Raw genomic sequence first — 11468 nt, 5'->3', positions numbered from 1 at the left:
CAGCTTTAGCCAAAAGGTCCCTTGTAGATAGATTTGGTACATATTTAATCTTTTATTAGTCAATTTAATCCTATTAAATCGAATTAAAAGATTAAACTCTTAGGTTTCTAATCTCATTAGAACCGTGATCTTAGGCCTATCTCAATCAAATTTTCAAACTCTTTTAAAACATGACGAAAGCTTAAGTTTGCATGCAACTCTTTCTTATTGATTTTAATTCTAATTTCATTAATTATAACTCTTAAATGAAATAATTAAAATCAACCATATTGCCCAGCTAGACATCCACAAGGTATTTATAACTTTTATAAATAAATTTAAGTGTCATGCTTCATGCAATGTTCATTCATTACTAATTTATATAACTTTTATATAACAAAGTAATGAATCAAGCATACATGCTAACATACATCCTTATATTATAACATTATAATAAAGATGATGCATCGATATGCTTTGATGCATGTATATATTATAACTCTTATATTATATGATGCATGAGCATGCTTTAAGGTAATTTAATCATGCAAACTACTATATTATAACACTTATAATATAAAGATGATGCATGAATAAAATGCATAACCTATGATGGGTTTTAAAACTATATGACATACAATATGACATATAAGTAAACATACATCACATGTACATTCAATAACAATTGATGGATTGGGAAAATTTGTCTAAAAATCGGAAAAATAAAAGCTAACTAAAATAATTGAGTCAACTGGTTAAAACAGGCGAATCAGGTCTTGAATCACCCGGACGAAGCCTCGTAACTTGATCGTGTAGCATTTCCTTCAGATCGTCGAATAACAAACATCGAGTATAAACGATCGTGTAGCGTTGATCGTGTGGCTAAGGACTATGCGATGAGCATGAAAGTCAAGCGATCGTGCAGCGCATATCGAGTAATGCATGCCATGCAATCGTGCAGCCAATGACTATGTAATGAACATGATTGTTTACACGATCGAGTAGCAAGCATTGAGTATCATATACTGAGTGATCGTGTAGTTAGTGACTATGCGATGAGCATGCTAGCCTACACAATGGTTTAACGCGCATGCCATGTGTCGAGTATCATATATTCTATGATCGTTTACCCCGAGCGTCTACGCGATCGAGTAGCCAACGCACCACGATCAAGTAAACTCTTTACTCGATCGTGTAGCATTAGCCATGCGATCGTTTAGCAAATACTACATGATCAGTAGAACTTTTCTACATCATTGCATAGCCAAATATAAACGATCGTTTAGCTTGGGCTACACGACGCGACCATCGGATTCGTCTTCTCCCTTAAAGCGAATAACAACTCCTTGCATCTGAAGCTTTATCACGAACGACTCAAACAACAAAAACTTGAATACATAACTCGATTGCAAGTTAATTATACCTAAAAATGCATGGGCCCTTATAAATTAACTTTTGTAAACATAAAGAAAGCTTTAAACAGAAGCAATCATCTTGTAAACATCCATCAACAATATCGACAACCACACTTAACACTTAAACGCATTGCAGATTACTTAAAACCCACAAAGACTGTAAATGACATTCAATACAACAATGAAATTTGGAAATCAAAACAACATGGCTCTGATACCAATTGAAGGAACTCTAAATATAGAGAACCTTTGAGCGGAAGTGAATCATTCCAAACTCCATTGTGAAAGAACTTAAACATTTACAATCATATAGAAACGATTTTTCATTAAAGATAAATTACAACATGCTTCTAATCAAATAACAAAGAATAAGAGAGAATACATTTGAATAACTCTTTCTTCATGTATTTCCCTCGATCAGTCACCAACGCGTCGAACAACACGAACGCAACGAGCAACTGGAACTTCCTCGATCACCAGTGAGTAAAACTCGATCCTCGAACAGAACTAGACACCACCACAAGACTACCTTGGTATTCTCGGTGTGATAATTCATGAGTTGTAGGCTATGTATGATACTGGATAGAGGGATGGATTGGAGTAAACGATAGGGATGGAAAAATTCCCTGCAGGTCCCTGACCCAATCGGGACGGGGAATCCCTAGTTTGATCGGGTAATACTAATTTTAGTTAATTTTAGATAATAAAAATAATAAAATAAAAAGTGGGGATTTTCCTCGCGGGGACCCGAATCCGACCTCGATCTCGACCTCCCAAAACAGAGAATGGGGCGAGGATAAGGATTAAAAATCCCCACGAAGACGGGGATAGGGAATGCATCCCCACCCCGCCCCGACCCCATTGCCATCCCTAGTAGATGATTAGGTATGCGATCACACAATCGTGTAGTAGATGAAGTTTATCGTATAGACTCGACGCTCGATCGTTTAGTTAAAAGCACAATCTTATAGTGATCTCAATGCTCTATCGTTTAGTCTCTGATAACGCATGTTTCGTAGTCTTGAGAATTTTGAAATCAAATTTCTTTTTATCTCACAGTTGCTATAACATCTTGTATAAGCACCCACTATGGTCGGTTATTTAGGAAAAAAATATTAATGATCGTATAGTTAATTATAAATAAACACAATAACCAACTTATCATATTATATTTATAACCTATAGTTTTAATATTAAATCATATGCAACATATAAACCATAGTTATTTTCCTATTTTATGGCATTTAATATAAATCATATTTATATTAATTCCTCCAATCAAATAATAATGTATCAAATACATCATATCAATTATATCATATATAATTGAATCAATTTAATTATATCATATATAATCAAATTCTCTATTGTTAATTTAAACATTTCAAACTAACCCAAAAGCGGATTATCAACTTGAATCCATTGAGCTACTAATGGGACCTTATGGACTTGTAGCTTGAAGCTCCAACAGTACGTGAATAACTGACTAAACTCTTTAATCACGATATCCACCATCCGTTAATTACGGGGCATTCCACTAAAGACAGACAACTGCATTCTTCACACTACAGATATATTTATGTGTCCATTAGATATAACCAATCAACAGTACGATGACCCTTCACAAATCGCTCATAAGTACAATTGAGCCAAATTACCGTTTTGCCCCTATAGTTACATCTAACTTCTTAACTTTTATCTTGTGGAGCTTTTCCCTTGTGATCATAATTTTGTATGGTTCTTTTGAAATTTGAATGATTTAAACGACCACCAATTAAGAATAATTATTTCTTCATTTGTCACGGTCACGACCTCGACTGCGACCACGACCTCAACCACGATTATTATTAAAGTTCTCAGCATTCACTTCAGGGAATGGTGTCGTTCCGATTGGTTGAGATTCACGATTTTTCATCAATATCTCGTTATTTTGTTCGACCACAATAAAACATGAAATTAATTTAAAATACCGTTTAAAACCTTTATCTCAATATCGCTACTGCAGAAGTATATTTGAGACATGAAATGTAGAAAATGTCTTCTCTAACATATCGATATCAGTAATTTTCTATCTGCATAATAACAATTTTGAACTGATTTTAAATAATCCGGAGTTGATCACTTATTGATTTGAAATCTTGTAGTCTTAAGTGCATACACTCATAACGAGCTTTAGAAAGAACAACTATTTTTTGATGATTATACCTCTCTTTTAAATTTTTTCACATGATACGGGGATATTCTATTGTATGATACTCTATTTTCAATCCCTCATAGAGATGATGACAAAGGAAAATTATAACTTTTGTTTTATCCTGGCTGGATGTCGTATTTTCTTCTTTAATAGTCTCCCCAAGATTCACAGCATTTGGGTGGATTTCGGCATCAAGTACTCACGATAAATAATTATTACCGTCAATATCAAGAGCAACAAATTCTAATTTTGTGAGATTTGTCATGACAACACTATCATAAAATATTGTACTTATGTTATAAATTTAATAAATATTGAATATGCAAAATAACATTAAATTTATTAATTATAACGAAGAGTAAAAAATTGACATACCTTTAGCGGAAAAAACGACAGAAGCTCATGTTGATACGTGTTGTGAATTTGAAGAGTACAACGGAAACACGGATATAGAGAAAATATAATATAATAATATTAAATATATAAAATATAATATAAAATAAAATGACTAAAAACATAAAATAATTAAAATTATAAAATTGGATAATATGAAAATTAGTGGAATTTTGAAAAGGCACCAATGTGTGTTTTTTAAAATCCAACAAATGCAAGCAAAATGACAAGTAAGATATAGACTTAGATGGACAGACATGAATAATCACAAGCCACATAGATAATATGAAGGGTGACACATGACTTTTGATACTAAATAATGGATATATATTTATTATTATAATATTCATAATAAATACTAATTTAATTGGAGATTTAAAATTTTTGGATTTAAATGGATAGAAAATTTGTGAAATGTAGAAGATTTAAATTTGCGAAGGGGAGGTTTAAAATTTGGAAGATTTTATTTGGAACTATATATTAAAATTTTAGTTTCTTCAGCCCTAGACCCACGCTCAGACCCGCCTAAATCTCTCTGTTCTCTTTCACGTTATGCGAGCAGACCCACGCCGCCACTGCCGCTCAACCGCCCGCCGCCTCCGTCGCATGTCCGCCGGCCGCTTCTGCTCAGATTCCCTCGCTGCTCCGTCGGAAATTTTCTCCCTTGCCCAATCTATCTCTCTCTCTGAGTAGTTTGACAGCGTCGCCGCCGTGTCTGTATCAGCCGCCGCGATCAGACCTTCACCTCGCCGCCATCGTCGGATTTTGATTGAATTTGTGTAAGTTTCTGTTTTAAGTTTTGGGTTTTTGAATGGATTTTGTTGGACACCCATTAAATTGAAGCATGTAATCCTAGTATCAACTATGTGTTGGGTGTAGTTTCGAAAACTTTAAGGGGATTTGAACACTGTCCGGCAAAGATTGTGGTAAACTGGTCAGTCGTTGGTAAGTTTTTCTTTGGATTTTGGTTAACCTTTATACCCACTAAGCTTTGGCTTCATTATTGATTTCATTGTGATTTAGGAGGTTGGATTTGAAGTTTTGAGGGGTTTAAAGCTGCTGTCCAGCAACGTTAAAGGTTGTTTTTGGCGGTTTAGCTTTTGGGTCTGATTTTGAAGTTTTGAAGTGGTTTCGGATCAAACCACTTATTGGGTTAGTAGTTTGGAGTTTTTGGTAAGTTAAATTTGTGGTCTGGGATTTCGACATAAAGGCTTAATTTAAAATTTGGTTCATGTTCTAGGATTCAAGGTTGTGGTAACTAGGAGGGAGGTTGGTTTGCTTGGATAAGTATACATTTGGACTTATTTTTCGAGGTAAGTGATGTTACTACGCTTAAGTGCTAGGCAAAGAATTATTTTTTTTTTAATGTTTTTGGCCTTGCCAATTAAATTGTATGTGAGACTTATGTTAAGCATGACATGTTTACATGTTTTAACATGAAATTTATTGATGACATTTATGATCAGTTATATGCTTGACGTTATTAATTATATGAAAACACGAGGGACCTCATGCATATGTGTATGCTACATGGAGTGTTAAGATTAGAATTTTAATCATCCTTTCCTTTCCGTAGTTATTGACTCCATGAAATTGATGCAAGTCCAACAGATCTAAGTTACATGTAATTGATGTGCTTAGATTGATCTTACGACGTTGGGTAAGATTGAGCTAGTAACTCTCCTAAGCACCATTTAGTTTGTTTAATAGTCTTGAATCAAGTTTACGATATGAGATTGAGTTTTAATTTCAGAAATTATTTTAGGATTATCCAAGGACATTTGGTCGAGCCAACAATGTTTAAGTGATTTTACTACTAGTATACCCTGGTGCTTGGTTGGGAATTGTGCATTCTAGTTGGCCAGGCTGTGTGCGCTAATGGTGTGACCTGATTTTGTATATTGGACTTAATGTCATTGCTATGATTGTGATGTGTATGAAAAGTTGTTATATGTCAATATGTGCATTTGTGAATAAGATGCATAATGAAAATTTGAGGTTGATATATGCTTATGAGAAAATTACTCTGTGAATGTGAAAATGTAATGGGACCTCATGCATTTGTATGTATGCTTATGAGAAAATTACTATGTGAATGTGAAAATGTAATGGGACCTCATGCATTTGTATGTTTGCATAGTTGTTGATGTAGGTACATACACACATTCTCATGTTCTTGGCCTTTAATGGCTTTTCTTGTATTTCTTTTAAGTCTTGGTTGTTTAGTTATTGTGCTAAACCTTGTATTTAGGTGGATAATGCCTTTCCACAATTGGTTACCCTTTACTTGATTTCTTAAGGTTCAGTTTAGCTATTTTTACATCTTGCAACCCATTAACTATTTTTGCACTCATGACCTTCATACCTATAAATATGAAGGTAATTTGCCAATTGGCTAATAAGCACTTAAGGCAATCTTTCAGCCCCTTGTGTGATTGGTTGTTAAATTTAAATGTTATGATTTTGAACGTTGTGGTAGATACATTTCCCCTAAATATGCGCGGCTTCCAAACCAAGACTCAACTCTACTGATTGGATGCCAACTAACCACTCACAGGGGTAAGGTCTCAAGAGAGGTTTACACAATATTAAGGTGTTGGTCATAAAATTTTTTAAAGGGGGAATGAATGAGTTGTCTACACAGTTGAAGAGAAAAGTTTAAACCTTGTGTGCTTGCACGTACCAATCCCAATAGTGGGGTTACTAGGTATTCTTAATATTCATTCTTTTCTTAAAATTACTATTCTCAGGTCTTGGCAAGGTGGACCTAGGCGATTGATGTGGTTTTGCTGGAGCGAGGTCATGGGTGACTTAGAGGATTTTAGCTATTTTTGAAGTTTGAAAAGGTTGGATTGTGGTTATGTAAATGGTTTTTGTAAGTGATGTTGAGGCAACCCCAAGTGTGTGCCTCAGGCAAGAAGCGAGGCGACCTGAGGTCTTCTCACCTCTGCGTAAGTCAAGGCGTGTGCCTTCAATTAGGTGCTCGCTTGACTGTGCCTTTGTGTGCCAAATAACTATACCACCTTATTTTTATTTTTTATTTTTAATTTTAAAATAATAATAATAGATGGAAAAATACTCAGAGGCGTACATAATCTAATTCCCAAACCCATGTGGAACGCCATGCAATGAACGTCAATTTGATTTTTAAATTCATCATAGACAGTTGGTGGTTTTGCATGCTTTTCAATTGAATTCTTCATCTTCCTCGTTTGACTTCAAATTCAACAACTTCTGTGCTTCCTCGACTTCTTTGTCAATTCTTGTTCTTCCCACATTCTTCTTCTTCTAACATGATCAAGAGTTTTGAATTTTTTGTTCGGTAGGCTTTGTCTTCTTCGTTCGATTCCATATTCGATTGATTTCTCTCGGTCCTTCTTCTTCAGCTTCTTTCTTCTTCGACTTCTTGTTGAGTTGTTGGTTCATCCATGAGGTGGGATTTTAATGAAATCGTTAACTTTTTTAATCATTTTTCCTTTCTTTAATTGAATATTCATTTTAACCATTAAAATATAAAATAATAATTTTTTTATTATTTAATCTATTGTATAATAAATTTGAAACTATTATTATTTTCATAGTTATTTAATTATATTATTAATTAATCTTAACTGGACGATGAAGAGAAGAATAACGAAGGAGTACTAGATGAGGCCTTAAATTTAGATGTAGATGATAGCAACAATTATTTAATTTTTTGTACAACAATTGCAGGGGTGGGGGATTGAACCTTCGACCTCTTAGATCGGAATGCATGCCAAGACCACTAAGTTAAACTCACTTTGGCCAATGATTATTTAATCTTAATTGAACATTGATGTTTTATGTTTATTATTTTGGTTCATTCTTAATACTTTGTGATGTAATGGTGTTTTGGAACTACTACGACTTGATTATTATTGCACATTTTTGACATTTTTAAGTTTTCATTATTTTGTATTGATATTTAAGACTTTGGTATTTGGATGTTTTCAAAATGTATGCTCTATGCTCTATATATATTTTATTTTATTTTTATCATCCATTGTGCCTCATTTTACTCGGACCTTGCCTTTTTGTCACCTTTGGCCTTGAGGCAATTAAAGGGCTTGTCGCCTTGAGGTGCACCTTGTGCTTTGAAAACGCTGATGTTTGTGTAGCCTCTAGAATTTATGTCTTATTTAGTTATTTCTAGGTTTTGCTTCTCTTTTGTAAAGCGGAAGTTTATGTCTTTCGAATCTCATCGTCTTATATGATTTTGGGCTTGTTCTTTGGTAGAACTTTAGTTAGTGAACCATCCTAGTTCTTTTCTAAAGTTGGATTTTTTCAGGTACGTGTTGCTCATACAACCATGTCTTGCCACAACCATGGCGATGAAGGTGATGTTGAGCTTCCTGCCAACAAGGAAGATGATGTGGTTGATGAGGACATGGAAGTCCTTCAGAGAGCCTATAGGCTTGTTGGAGTTAATCCAGAGGATTATATTAATCCTAGGCTGTCATCACCTGCCGTAGGAGATGCTAATTCTGGTTTTGATTCTGATGATGATGATTTCGAACTTCTTCGAAATATTCAGAACCGATTCTCGATTGTGGATGATGAGCAGCCGTTGAGTACTCTCCCACCAGTGTCCCTAGATGAGGAGGAAGATGAATTTGAGATGCTTCGTTCAATACAACGGCGCTTTGCGGCGTATGAAAGTGGTAGGTTTTTCGTAATTGTAAAGATTGTTTTATAAATGTCATGTTATATTGGCTGTTAGTCTTGAAGTTCCTTGGTTGTGATAATAATTACTCATTATGAGCTGCCCATTGTATATGGCATTTTCAAATGGCTTTGGGTTGCTTGGGAAGAATTGTACGTTCCTCCCCCAATCTAGGTTAAGTTCATGTTACCTAACTGCAATTTTGATGACTTTTCGGTTGATGTTTTCTTTTTTGAACTTTCAAATTACTTCCTTCGATGCATCTAACTAGAATTATTGAGGTGGAGTGTTTCTTATGATCTGATTACAATTATTTTCTCTATATTCTTTTACAATTCTTGTTTCATCTCTATTTCTTGCAAGATCTTGTATTTTTAGTCTTTAGTTTACTAGTGGTTACTATTATTCACTCTTCTAATCAAATGGGTGAAACTAGTTCGAAATTACTTTGGTCACTCTTATGTTTCGAGCAATTTGTGGCCTTTATGTAGTTGGCTTCTATGCTGTAGTTACATCATTGATTGAACTACTTTCAGATTTGTGTTTAGTTGCTACGATCTTACTTGAATAGGATCTATTCAATTCTACATAGGTTGTACAATTGTATCCTTGAGTTAGAAGGAGATTTGTGTTTAGTTGCTATGGGCAATGATGCTTCACCTCACTCAAGATGCGGAAGCATCTATTCTCACCCCAAACACTTAATACTAGACTATGGAAGATTATGGCAAAGAGATTAAGGAAAGCATTCCGTAAACCATTTAACCTAAGAAAAGCATGGCGATATGGCAATTTCTAAAATACTAGGATACGGACACGTTGGGGATACACTATTTTTTTATAATATATGTAAATTTTAACATAAAATACTAAATATCTTCCACTAAAAAAAAGCATAAAATGTCAATTGTCAAGTTAATTGACCAAAACCATTATAGTTTGTAGATGTACAAATCAACAAAATATGTTGTCCAACATTCAACATAACAAAGCTCTCAATAGTCAATAGAAAATGAAATGAAATGGAAAGTAGTTTTCCATACAAAAGGTAGAAATCGCCAGGTGTCGTAGATCTTGGTTTGTTCGGGGAGTTTGGTCTCTTTCTCCTTTAGGTTCTGTCAGTTTTTGTCCAATAGGGCAACGACGGAGGTGGTCTCTCTTCTTTCCTTGATTGAAAATTTTGACTTTAGGTAGGAAAGGAAGGATGTTCGGGTGTGGAGTCCTTCCACTTTGGAGGGCTTCTCTTGTAGATCTTTCTTTCGGTTTTTACTAGACCCTTCTCCCACCGTTGAGTCAGATTTTGATGCTTTATGGAGGATAAAAATTCGAAAGAAAGTTAAGTTCTTTTTTTGGCAAGTTTTGCATGGCCGTGTAAACACAACAAATAGGCTTATGAGATAGATGCCTTCGCTAGTGGGTCCTTGGTGTTGCATCCTTTGTTGGAAGATAGAGGACACCCTATCCAACAAATGGAAGATAAAGAATTATTAAAGAATCTTAAAGATAAAAATCTTAAATCACAAAAGGTTCTCCACATCAATTGTAATAAATATTTTTATTGCTTATTTGGTCATCAAATTGTGCTCAACACTTGCATTATTTTTTACGAGTGAACATCTTTCCCTAATTCATTATTAGCTAAATAAATGATTTTCTGGAAGGTGGGACAAGGAAGTCGGTAATTCTTTGGTAGTATCTTTTGAACTATCCAACTGTAGGTGTGTTCTTCATGAGCCTTATGAGTTTTGTGTGCATATCTAATAGAGCTAACATATTTGTGAAAGATTTTTAACTCTGCCATTTTGGAGTTGGCCTATGACAATATATTCATGTTCTTAATCTGTTATAGTTTTGACACCTAATGCTTTTGGGGATTTTTTTGGTATTTCTTGCTATATCATTCCCATTGTTATTGTTAAAAAAGAGAATAGGGAAGAGAAAAATAACAGGATTACGTGGAAACCCTAGTGCAGGGAGAAAAACCATGATATAAAGTCTTTTTCTTATTTGTTTTAAAACTGATACACTAAATACACAAGGATTCATTGTATAAATAGACAGTAGGGAACCCTAGGGATCTTGCACAATTACATAAATGCCCCTAGGTTAAAAACCCTATTTCCAACATTCCCTCTCAAGTTGGTGCATAGATATCAACAAGCCCCAACTTGCTTACACAATAATTAAAATTTTGTCTCAATAACCCTTTTGTAAGTACATCAGCAACTTGTTGACTCAAAGGAATATAAGGGATGCATATGTTTCCACTGTCCAACCTCTCCTTAATATAGTGTCTGTCTATCTCCACATGTTTAGTTCTGTCATGTTGAACTGGGTTGTTTGCAATACTGATGACAGCTTTATTATCACAAAATAATTTCATTGGAAACTCATTATCTTGCTGGAGATCTGATAATACTTTCTTCAACCAGATTTCTTCACAAATCCCTAGACTCATGGCCCGATACTCTGCCTCAGTACTACTTCTAGCAACAACTCCTTGTTTTTTACTTCTCTAGGTGACTAGATTTCCCCAGACAAACGTACAATATCTAGACAACAGACCCTGTCCAGTCAGAATCAGTGTAAGCTTCAACAAATCGTTTATCGGTTTTCCTGAACATTAGGCCTTTACCAGGAGTTCCTTTCAGATACCCAAGAATACGTTCAACTGCTATCATATGATTCTCACAAGGAGCTTGCATGAACTGACTCACAACACTTACTGCATAAGAAATATCTGGTCTTGTGTGAGACAAGTATATCAACTTCCTAACTAACCGCTGATACCTTTCTTTATTAA

The 11468-nt window shown here is 34.7% G+C and overlaps 1 protein-coding gene across 8 annotated transcripts in view; it reads left to right on the top strand.

The window, feature by feature from the left end:
* Window positions 1-4466: 4466 nt before the first annotated feature.
* The window catches only part of LOC120091681, a 30857-nt gene continuing 23855 nt past the window's right edge, over window positions 4467-11468 (top strand). The window contains exons 1-6 of one of the 8 annotated variants that reach the window (XM_039049784.1): window positions 4467-4760; window positions 4861-4926; window positions 5005-5133; window positions 5222-5294; window positions 6732-6932; window positions 8291-8663. In XM_039049784.1, the coding sequence (XP_038905712.1) occupies window positions 6864-6932; window positions 8291-8663 (442 nt within the window). In that variant the 5' untranslated portion in view covers window positions 4467-4760; window positions 4861-4926; window positions 5005-5133; window positions 5222-5294; window positions 6732-6863. Of the gene's footprint in view, window positions 4761-4837; window positions 4927-5004; window positions 5134-5221; window positions 5295-6731; window positions 6933-8290; window positions 8664-11468 lie in introns of all 8 variants that reach the window. The other 7 variants (XM_039049785.1, XM_039049790.1, XM_039049787.1 and 4 more) reach the window with 7 other exon arrangements.

Source organism: Benincasa hispida, chromosome 11, assembly GCF_009727055.1.
Source record: "Benincasa hispida cultivar B227 chromosome 11, ASM972705v1, whole genome shotgun sequence".
NCBI lineage: Eukaryota > Viridiplantae > Streptophyta > Magnoliopsida > Cucurbitales > Cucurbitaceae > Benincasa > Benincasa hispida.
Note: the sequence above shows the minus strand (reverse complement) of the source record. Positions and strands in the feature narration are given on the sequence as shown.